General features: G+C 49.5%; 1 protein-coding gene and 1 long non-coding RNA gene across 4 annotated transcripts in view; one reads left to right on the top strand and one right to left on the bottom strand.

Moving 5' to 3' along the window:
• Positions 1-12,057, top strand: part of Nf2 (NF2, moesin-ezrin-radixin like (MERLIN) tumor suppressor) — an 86,629-nt gene extending 74,572 nt beyond the window's left edge. For all 3 annotated transcript variants that reach the window (XM_063225973.1, XM_063225974.1, XM_063225975.1), the window contains one exon: positions 9,343-12,057. In XM_063225973.1, the coding sequence (XP_063082043.1) occupies positions 9,343-9,393 (51 nt within the window). In that variant the 3' untranslated portion in view covers positions 9,394-12,057. The remainder of the gene's footprint in view (positions 1-9,342) is intronic.
• Positions 218-18,379, bottom strand: LOC134470679 (uncharacterized). Its single transcript, XR_010039727.1, has 3 exons — positions 17,279-18,379; positions 6,074-6,295; positions 218-4,781 (listed from the first exon to the last, which is right to left on the bottom strand). It is a non-coding gene; the product is annotated as an uncharacterized LOC134470679 (long non-coding RNA).
• Between the last annotated feature and the right edge of the window lie 274 nt (positions 18,380-18,653).

Here is an 18,653-nt window from a genome sequence, read left to right as displayed (position 1 = left end):
GAGTCTAAGGTAGGTCTTGCTATGCAGTTCAGGCTGTCCTTGAACTCACTATATCCAACCTAGCCTTACACTTGTGGCAGTCTTCCTGCCTCAGCCTTCCAATTTCTGGGATTATATGTGTGTGCCTCCATGCCTAGCTTCATTTCAGTGTCTTGATGTGTGAACTTGTGTTCAAGCAAGTTACTAGCCTGTATTTAATCAAGAATTCTCATTCATCAAAGGTTACTAAAAGCATGGACTTAGCTTTTATTATGACTGGAGTTCTCCCAGCATCCGTAGATTAAACAGTGCTAGCATTTGCTGCACATGAAGTTTGACAGATGTTTCATTTTCTAAATTTTAACAGTCCCTGTGGCCAGGACTGATGACGAGCCACCTGCTTGTGTAGGGGTGGTTCTGAAGTCTTGCCTGCTGCAGTCTGGGCCATTGTGAACCTAGCCAAAGAGAAATGCCGCTTCAACTCTGGAAGTGTGGGTAGCTAGACTGAGGGCATAGCTCCATCTAGAATGTCTGGGGGTGAGAACTATAAGAGCTGGTGGTGAGCTGGAGAGTTTCCAGTATCCTGAGCAGAGAGCTCAGGAATCAGGGTGCAAACCTGCCTGCATTGGTTTTGTTTCGTTATAGTGGTTTTTGATCATAGATTCTTCAACAAAAGAATAGGTCTCCAAGCTACTACTGTATAGTCTGTGCCTATTCCTCCTCCTCCTCGCTTTCAGTACTGTCTGCTTCACCTAGAGGTTTAGTGTCTGACATGGTCTCAGCAGTTCCTATGGGAACTATGGAAAATCAAAGTTAATTGAAGGGAAATAACCCTTGGGGGACCACAATCCCTTGAGAACAGTAAGAGGCAGAACTGTCTGGTTATCTGAGGTGCTCCTTCCTTTCTCTAAAGTTGTTATTCTCTTAAGAATTAGTGTCCTTGGGGGCTGGGGATTTAGCTCAGCGGCATAAGTGCCTGCCTTGCAAGTGCGCAGTCCTGAGTTCAATCCCCGGTACCGATTAAAAAAAAAAAAAAAAGAATTACTGTCCTCACCTATAAAAAGTGACTATAAACTGGCTATAGTGGCATGAGCCTGTAGTCCCAACCACTTGGGAGGCTAAGGCAGGAAGATTTCAAGTTCAAGGCTAATCTAGACATTTTACCAAGATCCTTCCTTGAAAAGCAAAACAGAAAGGAAGGAAGAAAGGGAGGGAAAGGAGAGAGGGAGAAAGAGAAAAAGACTGTGTGGCTTAGTGGTAGAGCACTTGCCTAGTGTGTGTAAAGCTCGGTTCAACTCAACACCATGCAAAAAAAAGGGAAGACGAGCCCCATTGTTGTGAGGTTAAATGAGGGAATGTACACAAAGCACTTAGCACAATAAGGGTTTAACAATATAAGAAACCCCAGATCTGCCTGTGAACCCATGGTGTAAAGGAGGAAGGCACTTTTATGTGCAGAGCTGGTAGTGAGCATAGTTATTTTTTATTTTATTTTACTTGTCTTTTTCTTTTTTTTTATCGGTACCGGGGATTGAACTCACAACCACACACTTGCAAGGCAGGGGCTTATGCCGCTGAGCTAAATCCTAAACAGAATTAACTTTGCAGGTTCCTTGGGTTTGATGGGTATATTTTTCTCTTCTTGCTACCTCCCCACATTTCCTTTTTTTCCCAGTTGATGATCAGTGTAACTGGTTTGACATTTGCATCTGAATCAGCAACACTAGTGATCAAAAGCTGCCCTGGGGAACCTGCATTTGTTTCATACCCAGAGAGAGAGACAGCATCTGTTCCTGGCTTGTGAGCCTCTGAGGGAGGGGAGCAAGTCCAGCAGTCAAGAGGGATGGGGGGACACAGAGCTCTTTGGGTCTGAGCATTTTGCCGACAGAGCCACTATACTGATGACTGTAGTGGTGGCCAGGTGTGGTTTAGCTGTGTCACCCTATACTAGAGGTACAAATGTGGTCCAGGAGTATGCCCATGCCCACTTCCAGGTTTTGCTGCTATCCCCTTTTAAGACACTGATTTTAGTCTCCTGATCATGAAGTGATCGGAGCACCAGCAAACAAGCCATCAGTTTTGTGCCTGTGGTCTCCGAAGGATTTCAAAAGAAATCGACAGATGAGAAATCATGGGGGTCGCAGAGCACAGAAAGCTTGTTTCATTAGTAGATGGTGTGGACTGTGTCCAGCCATGGCTTCCACTGGTGGGGGAGTGGGAATAGCAGAGTTTTAACATTCATGGAATGCCCTGCCACCTCTTCTGGATCAGGAAGACATAAAAATCCAATGTCATCTCCAATTTCTGCCAAGTCCCCTTGGAGATGCAGGGCTGGCGAAGTGAAGCAGAACACTTTAGACACCCAGGGAAGTGATAAATCTCAGGGAGAGATTGAATATGCGTGAAAGGCATCTCCCACAATTAAAACAAGCACCCAGATCCTCCCTGGTGACCTCCGGTGTACATTGTCAGCTTCGAAGGCAGCTGCTAAAACAGTTTGTGTTTAATATGGGGTTCATGTGTCCAGCTCTCCTTAAGACCCAGGAGGCTGAGTGGCTCTGCTTGCTTTGGAAACCAGGCCTCATCTGATAGAACATCTTTAGCCATGATATAAAGGCATTGCTCTGGCTCCTCACCTCTGGAACCTTCCATTTGCATTTGAGAAGAGAAGAAAAAAGAATAGGGAGTGGAATGAGAGCAGCAGCAGGATCAGATGGGGACATAGGACACCCAGAAGAAACCACAGTGGTCTCTCAGAGTCTTTTCCTCGGCCCCAGCACACTGAAGGTGTTGGGAACAGCCAGCTGGCCTTAGGCCTGCCCTCTTCCGATGTGACAGCATGGGCTTATTCCTGGCCATTCTTCATCCACATGGACACAGTTTGTGGGTATCTTGTGACTGTTGGGGGTTACAGTTTCCTTGCTTGTTTGTGGCAGCTCTCTATTTAGACGAGCCTACTGGCCTCATTTCCAGAAAGACTAGACCTAATCCTGGTTTTGTTGGGGAGACTTTACCTGCTCAAGCAGTTGTTCTTTGGGAGGTATCAAGCCTACAAACCCTGCCTTCCTGGCCTAGGATGTTTTATGACTTTTTGGAAGTGCCTGTGGCCATTATTGGGTCTTATTTGATGCAGTAAAACATCCCATTGGCCCCTGGGCTCTGAAGATATGTTTCAGCACTGCTCTGCACGGGCATCTGATTTGTTGCTGCAACAGTGGGAGGAAAGAGCTGGGATGCAAACTCATTTTGTGGGCTCAAGGGTTTGTTCTTATGAACCCTGCCATGGTTTCTTATTTGAGATTGGCAATTTAAAAGTGACATCAGTATATCTGGACCTCTTTCCTAAGGCTCTACTCAGTGTTGGATAGATACCACTTAGTCTCCACCTGCCCAGTGAGGTGAATCAAGCCAATTAGTCCATTTGTCAGGTGGAAGGACAGAGTAAGAAAAAGCCCCGCCAGCATCACATGGGTGGCTAGAGACATAGAGATGTTTCCAGGTATCTTTCTGCTGCTTTAGGTCCCCAAAGGATTAATACACAAAAAGGTCCCCTGAGCAGATTTCTCTCTACAGTTGATACCAAACTGGATTTGTTCGTTGGGATAGATGTGGCCTTTGATACCACCCCTGGTTAGGGATAAATGCAGGGACAGCTCTCTTCCGGTACACATCACCAGATGGCATTTAGGTGCAAGCTGTCACTAGTAAGACTGCAGAAGAGCTTAATCTGGCCACTTTACAGCAGCAGTCCCCCTTCACTAACCCTTCCTCCTCAGCTCACTTGGAAGGGGGAATGTTTATCATACTCCAAACCAAAGATTATGTTGGAATTTGCTGCTACTGGATTTGGCTGTCTCCTTTCTGCTCCAGAGCCTGCTTCCTCCTTGGGGATCCTGGAGCCAGAGAATCTGCATGTCCTTTTGCATCTCTTCCCTCCCCCGCTCCTTCATTTTCAATATGTAGTGGCAGAGAGGAAGTATAACATGATTTTAGGGCTTGCATTTCAATTCCACTGCATTTTTATGGGACAAGCAGAGTCTCAGCGCCAGGAGTTATTAGGTTAGTATCTAAAATGGGTTCAGCATAGTGGATCTTACTGTTTATAATGAATTATCCCCCTCCCCCTTCCTTTCTCCTCCCTTGGGATGAGTGGATTGAAGCAGGGCCTCCAGAGACTAGTTGAAGGAATCCTGGTGCTCTGATTAGTTTTGTCCTCTCAGCTTAATTGTAGAGCTTCCTTTCTCTCGCCACTGATAGCCGAAGTGGTTCTGTGTCCTGCCCACCCCTCCACCCTCTTTTGCTTTAGGAACAAGATTATCACAATGCGGCCTTGTGAATCAATTTTCTCTCTGTACTGATGAAAGTGTAATTCATTCTTAATCAAGCAGCCTTGCTGCTGCAGGCTCTGTGCCGGAATACATTTAGTCACCCTCTCGTCTCTTTGGGAAACAATCCCCCAAAAAGGACTTTTAGAGGAGAGCTGGGTTAGGAGACTTGGCAGCCTGCCTCACATGGTGGGTTTCCAACAGGGGGCACTTTCAGGAATGGTGCTAGAAGAACCCTGGAAGCTGGGAGCTATCCATGTGGGCCACAGGTAAGGCAGCCTTGCCACAGGTGCTTTCCAGGCTTTGGCTCCAGACCCTGGGTCTATTTCTCCAGAAGATCTTGATGGACTTCCTGTCACACAGCAGTGAACTGGAGCCAGCTGCATCTGCTTGCATGCCTGGATTAGGGATCACCGGCTCAGTATCAGCTCTTCTTCCAGGGTAGGGAGTAGCTACTGCCTTTCTAAAGAGATAGAACTGAAAAAAAAGAGAGAGATAGAACTGAATCCGAATCGGTTTAGATTGGGTGAATGTTGCCATTTCTGTTACATCACACACATTTTGGGGAACAGGAGGAGGCCTACCTCTGCCAAGTGGTTTCCTCTCCTGCCTGCCTACAGCCTGGTTGCTGTCACAAATAAGTAGCCGTTTGATGGAGCAGTGCATGGGAGGAAAGGTGACTTTGCCAGAGGGGGAGTCTGTTGATACTGGGCAGAAAGGAGGAGCCAGGTCCCTGAAGATGGATCAGTGGCCCCTTAAGATAAAAACAAAGCCTTGTGTATCTGCTGCTGGGAAAGAAAAGGAAGTCAGTCTGGTCTCCTCAGAATGGAATTGGATTAGTGACAGACTTGAACAGCCGGTTCAGTCAAGAGAGAACTTAATTCCTCCTGTATTATTCACACGACTGACTCTAATCAGATGTGAAGAGACAGCTGGAAGAGAGCAGCGGGTCAGCCGAATGCCTGGTGAGGAGACTTCATGTTCTTTTTGCCATCTTTAGGGAGCTGGCAAGAGCGCTTTGGGTTGGACACTTTATAAACAGAGCCCTCGTGGCTTGCAGGCTTCCCAAAAGAGCTTGCCCAACTACTGGGACACTTGTGGTTGGTCTTGCCTGAATTCAGTGTGAGCTCTTGTCTTAGTTACTTTCTCATTACTAAGATAAAATACCTGACACTCATAAGTTAAAGGAGGAAAGATTTATTTTAGCTCATAGACTGAAGAGGTTTCAGTCCATAGTCTGCTGGTTCCAAGGCAAAGTGGAACAGCAGAGGAGAAACAGTTCATCAGGTGGTAGGCAGAAGGCATTAAGCCTTCTTTCTTTCCCTTTTTATTTCATCCAGGCTACAAGCCTATTGGTTGGTGCCGCCCATATCCAGGGTGAGTCTTCCCTCTTCAGTGAATCCATCATCCATACCCAGAACTATTGTAAACTAATCAGTGGACTAATCCAGTATCACACCCATGATCCAGTCCCTTCACAAAAGCCCCACCTCTGAGTGCATGAGTCTTTGGGAAGATGTCTAGATATAAGCAGTTCTGAAGGACAGTATGTGGCATGTGTGGTCACCAGTCACATTCAGCAGTGCTTCACGCACTTGTCTACAGAAGAATTCAAAGGAAGTCTACCAGACCAGCACAGAGTGATACAGCCACTGTCCATGAGAACCTGGTGCTAAAATGCAGTGTATTTAAAGAGCCCACACCCTGCATGCATGGGGTTGCTCCCTCCTGGACAAAGCTGGGGATGGGGCAGGCTGTTGCTATATTACCAGGAGCATAGGCACCATGGCTTGGACTTCTTGTGGTGGGTGGGACTTGCTGGATGCTTTCAATTCTTGATTCACAATGAGACATGAGACTAGGTGAAGGCCTTAGTGGGATCATCTCCATGGTACTTTCTGGCTTTGGCAAGCAGAGGTGTCACTGTGCTGGGTAGCGAGAACAAGGTGAGTCACTGAGCAGCAAATGGACCAAGTGTTGAGCTCAGGCACCTTAGGGTATCAGAAAATCACAGGAAAACCAGGAAGCTTGTTAGCTTATTTTCATGAGTGGAAAAAGAAGACCCATAAAAGCAGTTTATTTTATGAAGGGCTAGCTTTGTGCCACTTCCTCAGAGCCTTCACCTTTTCCTTTATGAATACTTCCTGCCCATAGCAGTGCTATAAATGCAACAGCAAACTTTCTAGCACAGGCACTGACTGTTGTAGATACAGCAGGTGGCAAGGGGTCCCACAGGTAAGGGGAGCCTATCCACTGGCTTTCCCAGCAGGGAGCACAGCTGGCAAAAGCTGTTAGCAGTGCCCTGAGGGAAGAGCTTCCTGAGTTCCTACCTGAAGGAATGATCCCCAAGGCTTCTCCTTGAAGGCCTTTGTGTCACTGCCTGCCTTCCCTCTGCATAAACCATGCCTCCTGGTCCTGCCAGGAGGAGAGCATTTGATGTCTGAGATAAAGGATGATGCAAAGGGCATGATGGCAGCTGGAAGGTTCCAGCAATGGGAAGTAAATTTGTGTGGTAAATTCTTCAGGCTTCAAGATTCTAGAGGGAACTGAAGTGCCACGAATTGTACGGTGAGGGTGGAAGTTGGGGTGACAACCATGTTGCCCATGGGCTTGGTAGTAACCACAGGAGGTCAGCAACCATCACTGACCAGTACAGCCAGGTCTCAGCTGCTTCTTCTGGAAGACTGTGGGAGTATCGGCTTTTTGTCTAGGCCTTTCCTTTCCTTGGAGCTAAGGTCAAACTTTGCTCTGGCAAGAGAAGACATTGGGCTGAATCATGCAATGCATTGAGGATTGGGAAGCATCCCACCTGCTGAAGAGAGCTTTGCATCCTAACAAGCACATGCTCCAGTAACTGGAATCCCTTGGCACCTTGAGGGGATAGCCGGCATGCTCCTCATTTAGAGAATCCAGGAATTCTTGGAGCCAGCATTGTGCAAATGGGCAGGATGCACTCACAGGCCCCACAGCCTGGGCTCCATGCCTGGAGAAGTGGCCAGGCCTCTTGGGGCAGTGCTTGCCCTGTTCAAAGGCCAGCACAGCACGTGACCCGGCTTTTGCCCATACTCCTTCTAGACAGTCACTCTGCCCTGCTGCCCCTGAAAGGAGAACAGCCAGAATTGGGTGGGGGAAGAAATGTGATGCCACTATTAGTAATAACAGCTGCTGAGTTCTCTGCATACGCCAGGTGCAGTGCTGAGCACTTCGCACACGTTTCCCAATTCCTCTGCATATACCCTGAGAAGACAGGGCACCATCACCCCTACTTCATGGTGGAGAACTGAGACCAGAGGGAGAGAATGACCAGCCCAGGGCCACCCAGCTGGTCACTGGACCAGATTGGATGTCCCTCTTTTGTATTCCAAGGGGCTCTGGGCATGCATGGCCCTGACCCCTCCAAGTTGCTTGTCCCCTGAGGAGCCTCTTGAAGTCTTCTCCGAGGTAGGGAGGCTCTGAGCATAAACATGGGCTGCATACACTTGGATTTAAACTGTTCCCACAGTGGAGTTTTTTCTCAGAAGCTCTCAGGCAGCTGAATGTCTGTCTTCCTAGATTATCACCCTGGTCCCATTATCATAGAGCACACGACTGCTGGTAGCATCTTCTCTGGTAGCATTGAAGGAGCCCGTCCAAACACAGTTCCCTTCTGGAGGGAGTTTGGATTTAGCAAAGAAAAGCTCTTCATTCGCATCAGAACTGGGCTTGTAGAGGGCTCCTGGAATTGGTTCCACTGAAAGAAAGAGCTCAGATGCCTCCTTGCATTCAGCTTGTTAGTTGGAAACTTCAAGGCCAAAAGATTTGGCAGGATTTAAAGAGTCGGCTCTCAAGCTGTCTCATTTTGAGCACACTAATGCTTGCCTGTCTTTTGATGGTGAAGTGGTCGCTTTGGAGTGTCCCTCCCCGAGCCTTTGCAGCACTGTGGGTAGTGCTGAGGACTCTTCAGATTCAGAGGATGTCTGAGATGAGGAAAGGGACCACACCAGCTAGCCTAGCCTGTGATTTATCTCTAGAGAACAGAGGTCAGGGGTGTTCAGTGAGGCCACAGGACACAGCACAGTGGTCATCCCTGGGTGGAGCCCTTGTCATTCTCCTGCATCTCATCATTTAGTTACATTATAGTTCACATCCCATTCACACAACAAACCAGATCTGTGTTTGTACTAGGTACCGGACACTAAGATAAAACATGAAGATGAAGAGTGTAGACTCATAGGGAGCTCTGGAGCTGGATCTAGAACCCACAGCCTTACTGATTGAGTCATTTCAGAAACAGAGCAGGGCACAGGCAGCAGAAGGGGCCTGTGCTAGATGCTTCTATTTGGGGGAAAGCTAGGAAGAGCCCCAGAGTCAGAAATTAGGAAGCACAAACTGCCAGGGTTGGCTTCCGGTCCCCCCTCTGCTTTTGCATCCTTCTGGCCCTGACCATCTCAAGCAGTGTCCTTCCTGCAATTGCTGGCCAGAGTACTGCCCATGAACACTCATTCTCCTCCCACCTCTCAGCTGCTGGATCACAGGCAGGTCTGCTTTGAGGATACCTGAAGAAACAGGAGCAGAAGGAACAAGCTTGTCTTCATCTGACACATGCCTGTCATTCTGCTCCAGGGCTTGAGGACTGAGACACTTACCCACAGCTCCTCTGAGCCCAGAAAATATGAGCATCTCCAGCTGGTGTCTCTGCAGACAGCACAGCACAAAGGTGGCGCTTCAAAGATTTGTAGACAGCAAAATGAAAATCCAGCAAAATATCCAGAGACCTTGTGGCCTCTGTGGAAAGGCAACATGGATGACATTTTCCTGCTGACATGCTTCGGCCCACCGGCTGTCACCCCTGGCATGTCCTTGTTTGTTAACTCCTAAATTCTGGGGCAAATCTAGAATACTATTTGGGCTTGACCACCAACTTCTTGAACATCTATTTGAACAGGCATCTCTATCGCCCCAAACCACCTTTGAGATTAGTCCCTACTACAGGACGGTCTCCCTTGTGATGGAACAGAAACCCAGTGCCCCCTTCAACTTTTTCTCTGCTCTCTTACAGCTCACTTTGCAGAGCGCCAAGTCCCGAGTGGCTTTCTTTGAAGAGCTGTAGCAGGTGACCCGGCCACTCCAGGATCTGCCATTTCTGTTGCTTCCAGCACCAGCAGGATGGTCCAACTCCGTGGGAACCATTTGTAGGGGGCTGACTGGGAGCTCCCATGGGAGCTCTGGAATATTCTCCAGCTGAGAGGAGAGTCCAGCCCCCTTCATGTGCAATTGCCTTTGAACTATGACCCCGTAGAGATCTCTCTCATGGTGTTTTAGTTCTCCTGACTTGCAAACCACCCCCCCCCCTTATTTTTGAGAAGTGTTTGTCTTTCTTTGTTTTATATGGGATCCTGTAAATCCTTGGTCCCTGGTAGCCTGGTGTGTATGTGTGTCTCACTGCCCAGTGCCAACCTCCATGGCCCAGTCTGGGAAACAGATGTAGGGAGTGAAGTGTCAAAGCTGAAGCCTAGGAAGCCAGTTCCACCACCCACATTCTACGTAGCATTCCAGAATGTCCACCCCCCACAGGTGAGGACCTGGCACAGTGGACAAGCATAGCCTGGCTGAGTTAGGCCCAGAGTAAGCTGACTGCTGCTCATCATTGGGGAGCGTGCCTGAAGCTCAGGATCAATAGTAATGGGTCCTCACCAGGGCACCCTGGGGTAGCACTGCTGGGTTTGGGGACAGCTCAGGGCAAAAGCTGTGATAAAGGCCCTGTGTTGGGAGTCAGAGCCTTGGAGGGATCTAACGGTACGGAGTGCTTACACCCTCCACCAGCCACCCCAGCCCAGAGCCTGAGAGACAGAAGACAGCCAGCTACATGTGTCTCCTTTTCCCTGTCAGCCTTAGACTCCTGCTTGGGCTGGTCATGTTCTTATCAATGCCTAGAAACCTGGCTATGACCATGGAGCTCCACAGGCCCCAAAGCCCCATGGGCACTTCCTGTCTGGCCCCAACACCACTCAACTCCAGAACCCGAGACTTCTACTGAGTCACCCCTCCTTTGACCATGTACAAGCAAGTCTTCCAAAACCCTCTCTTGTATCTGTGCCTCATTTACCAGTCCCCTTGTTCCTCTGGAGCCCCATTATTGTCTATCCTTGAGGGCCCATCAGAGTCCATTTTGTCTTTTCCAGTAGAGCCTTACACTGTCATCAAGAAGCTAGTGTTCACACAGGCTGGTACGCAGCTCCTTGTGGGTTTCAGAGCCACCTGTGTTTGGGGGCCACCTTCTGGCCCTTTCTTTACTTATGGCTGCTATTGCTGCTATAGCCAATTCGGGTCCTAATAGGTAAGACGTATGTAGAGCAGGTGATAGAACTTAATCAGCAAAAAGATTCTTATTAATTGAAGAAGGATAGAGATCCCTTGAGAGCAGAGATTTTGTTTGGTTTTGAGGATCAAAGGCACTCATGAGATCCTGCCTCATTTCTGCTGCCAGGCTAACCTAATGGCATCCTCGGCTGGCCACCTTGTCCTTCAAAAGCAAGCCCTGCATGTGACCACAGCCCCTTAGGGCATGCAGGGTGAAACTGTAGCCTGGAACCTAAGAGTGGATGACTGCCACTGAAAGAGTCCTCAGGACCTGAGTCCTCAGCGTTTACAAAGTCAGATCTAGCTCCTGGGTTTGACTTTATCTTTTTAGGCCTAAAACTCTTCCTTGAATTTCTGCCAAGACATAATATCCTCCCAATCTGCAAATTTAATCTTTAACAGTGACTGTGGTGCACAAGAGCATGATAGTGATTTATAAAAGTGATGTTGGGCCTTGTTTTTTAATTTAACTGCCGTGTGTATCTGAAGTGTGGGCAATGCCAAGCCATGTGGCCACACGGGAGCTGGCTGGCTGGCATCTGAGCTATGCCAGTGCACCTGGAGCCCCGGGGCAGACGGAGAGGGAGGGCAAGCACCACTCAGCCAGGAGTGCTCAGCTCTCCCCAAAGGGAGAAGATGGGCGTCCTCAGGATGTCTGGAGCCCCAGGAGAAAGAGGAAGAATGAAAGCGGTGCCTGGTTTTCAGAGACTTGTGCTATAGCAGAGGTAACCATTCTTTCCAAAGAACATTTTAAAGCATGGAAGTTTGTCAAATTAGGAAGTCTCTGAAGGGGAGACTGGAGCCCTGGCCGTGATTATGTCTTTGGAGCACTTCTGGCAGCTCTTGGGCAGGAGCACCATGGTGCTGGACCCAGTCATGAGGTCATTGCCCAGGTCAGGACTCCCTTTGAGGCCATGCTCTGGGCCCATAGCTGTTGATGCATCCTGACCAAGGCCCTACCTCAGCCACAGCAGCACTCTGACCTGTGGTCACCACTCAGTTATTCATGTACCTGCCGGCCCTGCTAGACAACACCCCATGGCATTATATAACACTTCTTGAGTGTCTGTGTTTTATCATCTTAGAGACAGGTTTCTCTGTCTTTCCTTTTTCAAAAGTCCTGAGGCTGACAACCAGTGACAGTGACTAAGTGTTCCTCACTGACAGGGCTGGGGCCTGTGGTGGCAGCCTTAGCAAAACTTCAGCCTCTGCCAGTTACCCTGGGGCCAAGATGGCCTTCGGGGGCTCCTAGGGATGTGCCATCCGTTTTCAAAGATGTCAAGCAGCACTTCTTCCTGCAGCGCCTGAGTCACACCTCCTGTCAGGGCCAGACCATGGAAGGTTATTTGCTATTCTGGGAAATTGTTGTAATTTAAGCAATTGTTTTAATAAAATCCTAAGCTGTAATACTTTATCAGGGGCTTTCTCAGTTTGTCACTCAAAGCATCGAGGTAGCCAGGTGAAGCCTGGGCGATGGGCCACCTTTTGAGGGTCTGTGGAGAAAGGGCCCTCTCACTCCGTTTGACTGCCCAGGACTTTGCCACTAACCCCTTGTCTTTGGTGGCAAGAGGATCAGCTCCATCCATTCTCACAACAGCTCCCAAAAAAACAGCTTTGCCTGAGGACTATCCCACTTCCCATACGCCATACTGGGGTCATGAAAAATGCCCTGAATGGGACCAAGTGCCTCGGTTTTTCTCTCTCCAGCCCCTGCCCTCCCAGACTTCAGATCTGAGAACAGGCTGCTAGACCAGGGCATCCTTCAGGCCCTTCTGCTTGTGGAGTTCCCTGTTTCAGGCTTTGGAGAGTGACGGGCATGCAGAGCCACCAGGGCCCTGGCACCATCTGTAGAGCAGTAGAGACTCAGTTCCTGTCATAGGGCTACATAATAACATTTGTTTGATGTTGAGAAGCCATCACTGCCGGGTTTATGTGAGTTTTTGTGTGTTTTCTGTTTTATTTTTTGGTTGAGGCAAGACTCTTATCATGTAGTTCAGGCTCACTTTGAACTCACTATACAGGCCAGGTTGGCCTCAAACTCACTGATATCTTTCTGCCTCAGCCTTTCAAGTGCTGGAATTACAGATGTTTACCACCATGTCTGGCTTGTTTTTCCTTTTCTTTTTTCTTTCTTTCTTTTTTTTAAAAATCTTTTTGAGACAGTCTTGCTGTACAGTTCAGGCCAACCTTGAGCTCACTTTGTAACCCAGGCTAGTTTCAAACTAGCAACTGTCTTCTTGCTTCTTAGCCTCCCAAGTGCTGGGTTTACAAATGTGCACCACTATGTCTGGCTTGTTTTTTCTATTTTTAATTAACAGAAGTCTGTTATTCAAACCAAAACTACTGTAGGATAACTCTCTTCAAGCCACAGTCTAAAACCTGACAGGTGACACAAAGTGGTTATTAGGGCTTCTAGGAGATCTGCCTGCCACATATGTGAGAATATACCTTGGCCTGTATCATACAAGCCAATGAAGAAAATGGCCCATCACAATATTCATGTGTCTCTAATGGTGTGGTGACTGGTGGATCACACACACGATATGGCCCCCTGAGGTCTAGCCGTCTTTGTGTGCGTACACTATGATGTTCACATGAGACCACTCAACACTGTACTTCTCAGAATGTCATTAAATGATACATGATGTATACACATTTTTCCCAGATTTTTTTGAGTTGATTACTAGTTTTTTATGTATTTTGGAAACATGTAAAATTAGAGCATTTTAAATTTTAGCAATATTTGTTAGTTTTAAATATAATTAGTAACTAGACTTATTAGATAAATAATATGAGTTCTTCATTTTTCAAAGAGAAGTTGTTAATTTTAGTAACTGGGAGTAGTCTGATTTCCTTTATAATCAAACCAGAGAAATTGCTTTCTATATACTGGTTCTGTATTTTTTTTTTTTTTTTGTCTACCCCACCCCTCCTCCAGGTAATATTTTTACCTAATCTTTTTTAAAAAGACACCCAGCCCCCAAAAGATGCTCATTCTGGGATCCTAAAGTCTCCTGGAAGCAGGGTTAGAATTAACAATATTGTCTCATATTTTAGTATTGAGTTCAGCTGAATTCTCTGCTGGTGCTTTTAGTTGGTTGTGACCATGCTATAAACACAGGCTACTCGCTGGACCTCCAAGCTTCAGAATGGCATTTGCAACCCCATGGGATCTCCAAGCCAATCATCCAGGCCGCCCTGCCAGTGTTCTTCCTTTGCTGTGGGCCTCGCCTGAGTGGGGAGTGCCTGGCAGCTGCTCCCCAGGGCCGCCTGCCCCAGAAGCCTCCTGTAGAGGAGCGGATGAGGAGCCACCCACGTATAATGAAGAGCTGGCAGCCCAGCTCTGGGTGAAGGTACTGGGAAGATTGCTGCCACTGTGTTTAATCCAATCTTCACCCCTCTGGGGAGGAGAAAGTGGAGTCAGTTGCACATACTTCCTCTCCCTCGGGCAGCCTCCTCTCTAGCAGAGGCCAAGGGTTCCCCTCCCCTTTTCACCCCTCCCAGCCATGCAGGGCTCCCTGGCAGCCTGTCATTACTGCATTACGGCAGGATCCTGCGGCCGGCCGCAGTCCCAGCTCTAATAGGGAGACCGCAGCTCGCTTGCAGGGAGACAGCCCCGGACTCAGAGCGGTGACAGGGCAGCTCAGGGAAATTACAGGGCCGTTTATCAGCGCGGCAAGGATTCTGTCTGACTCAGAGAGGAACCCCCACCGTGTCCTCTCCCGGTTTCCACTTGATGCCCATTTCTCACTGGGGTGGTGGCCTCAGAATAGCACCTGGCACGTTGCTGCTGAGTTGAAATCAAGATACCTCCTGAGAGCTCCGCAGTGGGAGCCGCAAGAGCCCGCCCGGCTCTCTGCTCTGCTAAGCCGCTGAGCCGCGCTGCTCTGCTCAGGCCAGGTGGAGGGAGGCGCCTCTTTCTTTCCCTGGGGCCAGGCGTTCCACCCCCTCTGTATAAAGACAGTTGACAGTGGCTCTTCTCATTGCCTCAAGGGTGTTACCAGGACAACATAAAGAACCGAAGCAAAAAGTACTCTGACTTCTAAGAAAATGGGGGTGTGGATATGTAGCAATATTGCCATCATTCAAAAGACACAGAGGCTGCTGATGCAAAAGAAATCTTTACCACCAGCCATGGGTAGCTGGGGAAACAGCCTACCTGAAGGGCTCAGAGCCCGCCAGGACTGTCCTTAGACAAGCCTGGGTTCAAATCCCTGTTTGGCCACTTCTCAGCCATTGAAAGTTTCCTTATCTGTAAAATGGGAATTTAAGAGGGTTTGGGGGAACTAATCATACTTAGGAAGCCCTAAGTTCAATACCTAAATTTGCGTCACCACCCGGGGATGTTATTCTTTCTTTAAATTCTTTCTTTTGGGGGCAGGAGTACACAAAAAAGAGCCAAGGTGACTGAGAGGATGTCACAGCTCACAGGCAGGAGGCCCACCCACTCCCCCCATGTGGCCCTCATCCCACCTGCACCCAGAGCTTAATGAACCTGCATATGGCCTGTTTGTCCTCACTATTTGCCCAGTGCCAGATGCAAAGCTGGAAAATGATAGATAACTCTGGACTGGGGCTGCCAGAGAAAGGTGTTCCTGTTTTTCACATTAATACCCCTTACTCAGGTCAATGATTTCCTGGAGCTCAGGACAAGAGAGGTGCTGGGCAAGCTACACTTGACTCGGCACATGGAGCTCCTTCCCCCATACCTGTGATACCTGGGCTTTAAAACCCAACTGCAGACACCAGGGAAGCATAGTAGTGACCCAGTTTTCCCTTATCAGGCATAAGGAAGAAGTCCCCGTGGAGCCTTGCCCATTTCCAATATAAATAATGTAATTCCCCTCCCTGCCTGGTTGGGGAGGAAGGGGTAGCCTTTGATCTGAAGGAATTAAGTCAGTAAACAAAAGCAAAAAAGACTGCAGAGGTGTCTTGTGGCAGGCACCTACTGTGCCATTTTCCCTAAGAGAGAGGAGTTAAATTTCCACCAGCTAATGGGGGGCAGCTGAGCCTAGGTCTCCCCAAGTCTCTTTATCCCCAGTTGAGCCCAGGTGATACCTTCCCCAGCCCCCTAGCACATATCCACAGCCAGGCCATGGGTGAAGTCTCCGCCTTCCCCAGGAGCTGCTTTCCCTGGCCTGGGTCCTGTATATTTTCAGGGGAAGATGACATTCAGGAAGTACAGAAGTCTGAGTGTCCTGAGATGCCCAGCTTAGCCCCTGCGCCCCAGGCTGCAGGTGGCTCCTTGCTGGGCAAGGCCCCTGTGGCCAGCAGAGGAGCTCAACTACCTAGCCTGCCCAGGCTTCAGGAAAGCTGGCCACAGGAGGTTCTAGTCCCTCCAGCTTTCTGCTTCTGTTGTGTGGCCTTGAGTAAGTCCTTGCCACTCTCTGAGCTTCTATGCTTGAACTGTGGAGGGTCACAGTTGAGCCAAAAAAACATTGAGGCCCCCTAAGTTCAAACTCCACAGGCTAGTCCCCTCACATGCGATGAAATCAGTGTCACCCTCTGGGGAATCAAAAATGGGTCACTGGCCCAGGATCCCACAGGGGTGGCCCACAGTCTTGACCTAAACTACATGTCATGAACTGAACTACACTGAGGTCCCCTGGGCCCAGGTTAGGGGATCCCTTCCAGTCCCGTTGTTTCTCCTTGTTCCATGCTTCTCTAGTACGTATTTATTGGGCAGGGGCCTTGGTTGCATCAGCCCATGGCTTAATGGGAAAAGCACTAACGCTGGGGGTTGGCATAGCCATTCGGAGCTTTCCTGCCACCTTGTCTCAAGCAGCAAGTCCTAGGTCCTGTTGGCCTAGGCAGAAGATGGGGATAGCATGAGCTGCAGTGTTGGTTGGGCCTGCTGTGACAGTTGCTGTGCCCTGAAACCCACGGGGACCTCCCTTCCTTGCCCGCACCCGATCCCTCCCCCACCCCGCCTTCCAGTCTGAGATCCTGAGTTCCTAAGGCTGAATCTATTAAGTTCTTCATATTAACCAGCAAAGGGGGAAACAACCCTCTTTCATCTTAACCGGAGTGAATTTGCATTAACACCTGGGGAGTTCTGTTTGCCTTGAGAAAGCACATTGCTATTCTGAGCTGCACACGCTGCGGAGTTAGTCGCAGTATCCTATTCTTTTATTAATACGGCTTTTCTCTCCTCCCTCCTCTTTTCCCATGGAAAGGGGAAAGCGGTCGGGGATGCCAGGGCTCCCTACTCCACTGAGGAATATCCTCTGGAAATGCCAAGAAAGGAAAACAGAGAACAACAACTAGGTACAGCAGGCATCTTCCTCTCTGCTTTCCCTCTGGGAGGTCACAGGTCTTGGGGCAGCCCCCAACCCCAGCCCAGTTCCCCTCATACCCAAAGCATTTTTCAAGCACTGCTGTGACCAGTCTGTGCTGGGTGTATGATGGTGAGTCTCGAACCTTACGGCAAACCTTGGACAGGGCAGGGAAAGGAAGGAGATGCCAAGTGGTCAGAGCAGCAGATGAGTCAGGGATGGTACCCATGGGGCTGAGGACCCCAGTGAGGTCTCCATGTGGAAGTCTCAGAATTTCAGGGCTGCCTGAACCTGGCTGCTGCTGCACGTCTGCCCAAGGCCACTGTTCCCAACTCAACAGGGCCAACATGAGTCACTCACATGCAGTATCCAGGCAGGAGCCCATCCATGTGACTTCAGCTGTGTGTGTGTGTGTCCAGAAGATGTCAGGTCTGGGTTGGGTGTGGGTCAAGCCAAGCTTGGTTTGCAGATCTCACGCCTAGAGATCAGGGTTCCAGAGGGAGAGAGAAGAGGTTTGGAGATATAATGAAGGTAAATACTCCGCCTCCCCTGGGAACCCTTTGAGATGGCATGCTTATGTCTTAGGGAAAGTCCCTCTTCCCTCCTTCCAGCCCCCTGTCCAAGATAAGTCAATATGCCAACACCCCAAGACCCTCTCCTACTTCCTACCCATAAGGTGAGGAAGTGGAGTGGGCAGAGGAGGGGTCCCATTTGGAGGTAACAGGGGTATAGCCACCAGGACTGTCAGTGTCAGCCTCATATTCCTCTCCTAAACAGTGGAATCGGTTCAGGGCCCCAAAGGGTCATCCTGGGGTTGAATGAGATCACAGATCTGGGTTCTGAGCCAGCGCCTGCCGCAGCGAGAGTTTATTAAACGAGGCCTGCCGCTGTGTGGTTATAGCTCGTTACTATTAGCTTGTCCTGGATCAGTTATCAAAGGAGACAGCTCAGGGCAGGGAGGGCTGTTGGGCCAGGAGGGTTCTCACATGGCTCTACTTCCTGTTTGTGGACCTGGACAGCTGTGCCCTCTCGACATTCTTTAGTGCTCCCTCCCTGGTGAAGAAAGAGGGCAAATGTGGCCAGCTGGGGGGCAAGCTCTGGGCTCTGGTTGTGGATTCATAGCAGGGCTGGGCTGGTGATTACAGATGTCTCCAAGTAAGAGACAGCTTCAGCCAGCTCAACTCAGCCCCCTTTGGGGACTTGGGTGTCTGGTAGGGTCTGGGGGCACTGGTCCAGCATCAGCATTCCCTGGGCATCTCCAGCTCCTCTGGCAGCCTCCCACCCCCACTTCCTACTGGGCCAGTGCCAGGTGCCTCTGCCGCTCTCTCCAGTGACATTTACCAGCTGGGAAGTGGCTACCCAGACGTGAAATCAGTGTGGCCTGGGGCTAGCGCACTTCATTAGAGCTGGCTGTGCTCCACTGAATAGATCAGCATAGGCCAGCCCCCTCCCCATGTCCCTAGCAACTCCCTGTGGACCCAGCCCTACCCGCCCGGCTCAGGGGAGTAAGCCCCTGTGGTCCTGGTTCCCTATCTGAGTACCAATACTGTGTGCATGGGGAAAGGCTGCAACCTGCTCTGGTCAGGCTCTGAGAAAGATGACAATAATACCAACAGTGACCTGTGTTGGCCTCGCTACACTTGATCTCTCCTTAGTTCCACAGCACTCCCAGGAGGAGGCCTCAATCATTGCACACACCAGGGCCCAGGAAGGAGCAGTGGCTCCTGCTTAGATC

The sequence above is a fragment of the Cavia porcellus genome, unplaced genomic scaffold (genome assembly GCF_034190915.1).
Source record: "Cavia porcellus strain 051 isolate PalLab524CR breed Dunkin Hartley unplaced genomic scaffold, mCavPor4.1 scaffold_16, whole genome shotgun sequence".
NCBI lineage: Eukaryota > Metazoa > Chordata > Mammalia > Rodentia > Caviidae > Cavia > Cavia porcellus.
Note: the sequence above shows the minus strand (reverse complement) of the source record. Positions and strands in the feature narration are given on the sequence as shown.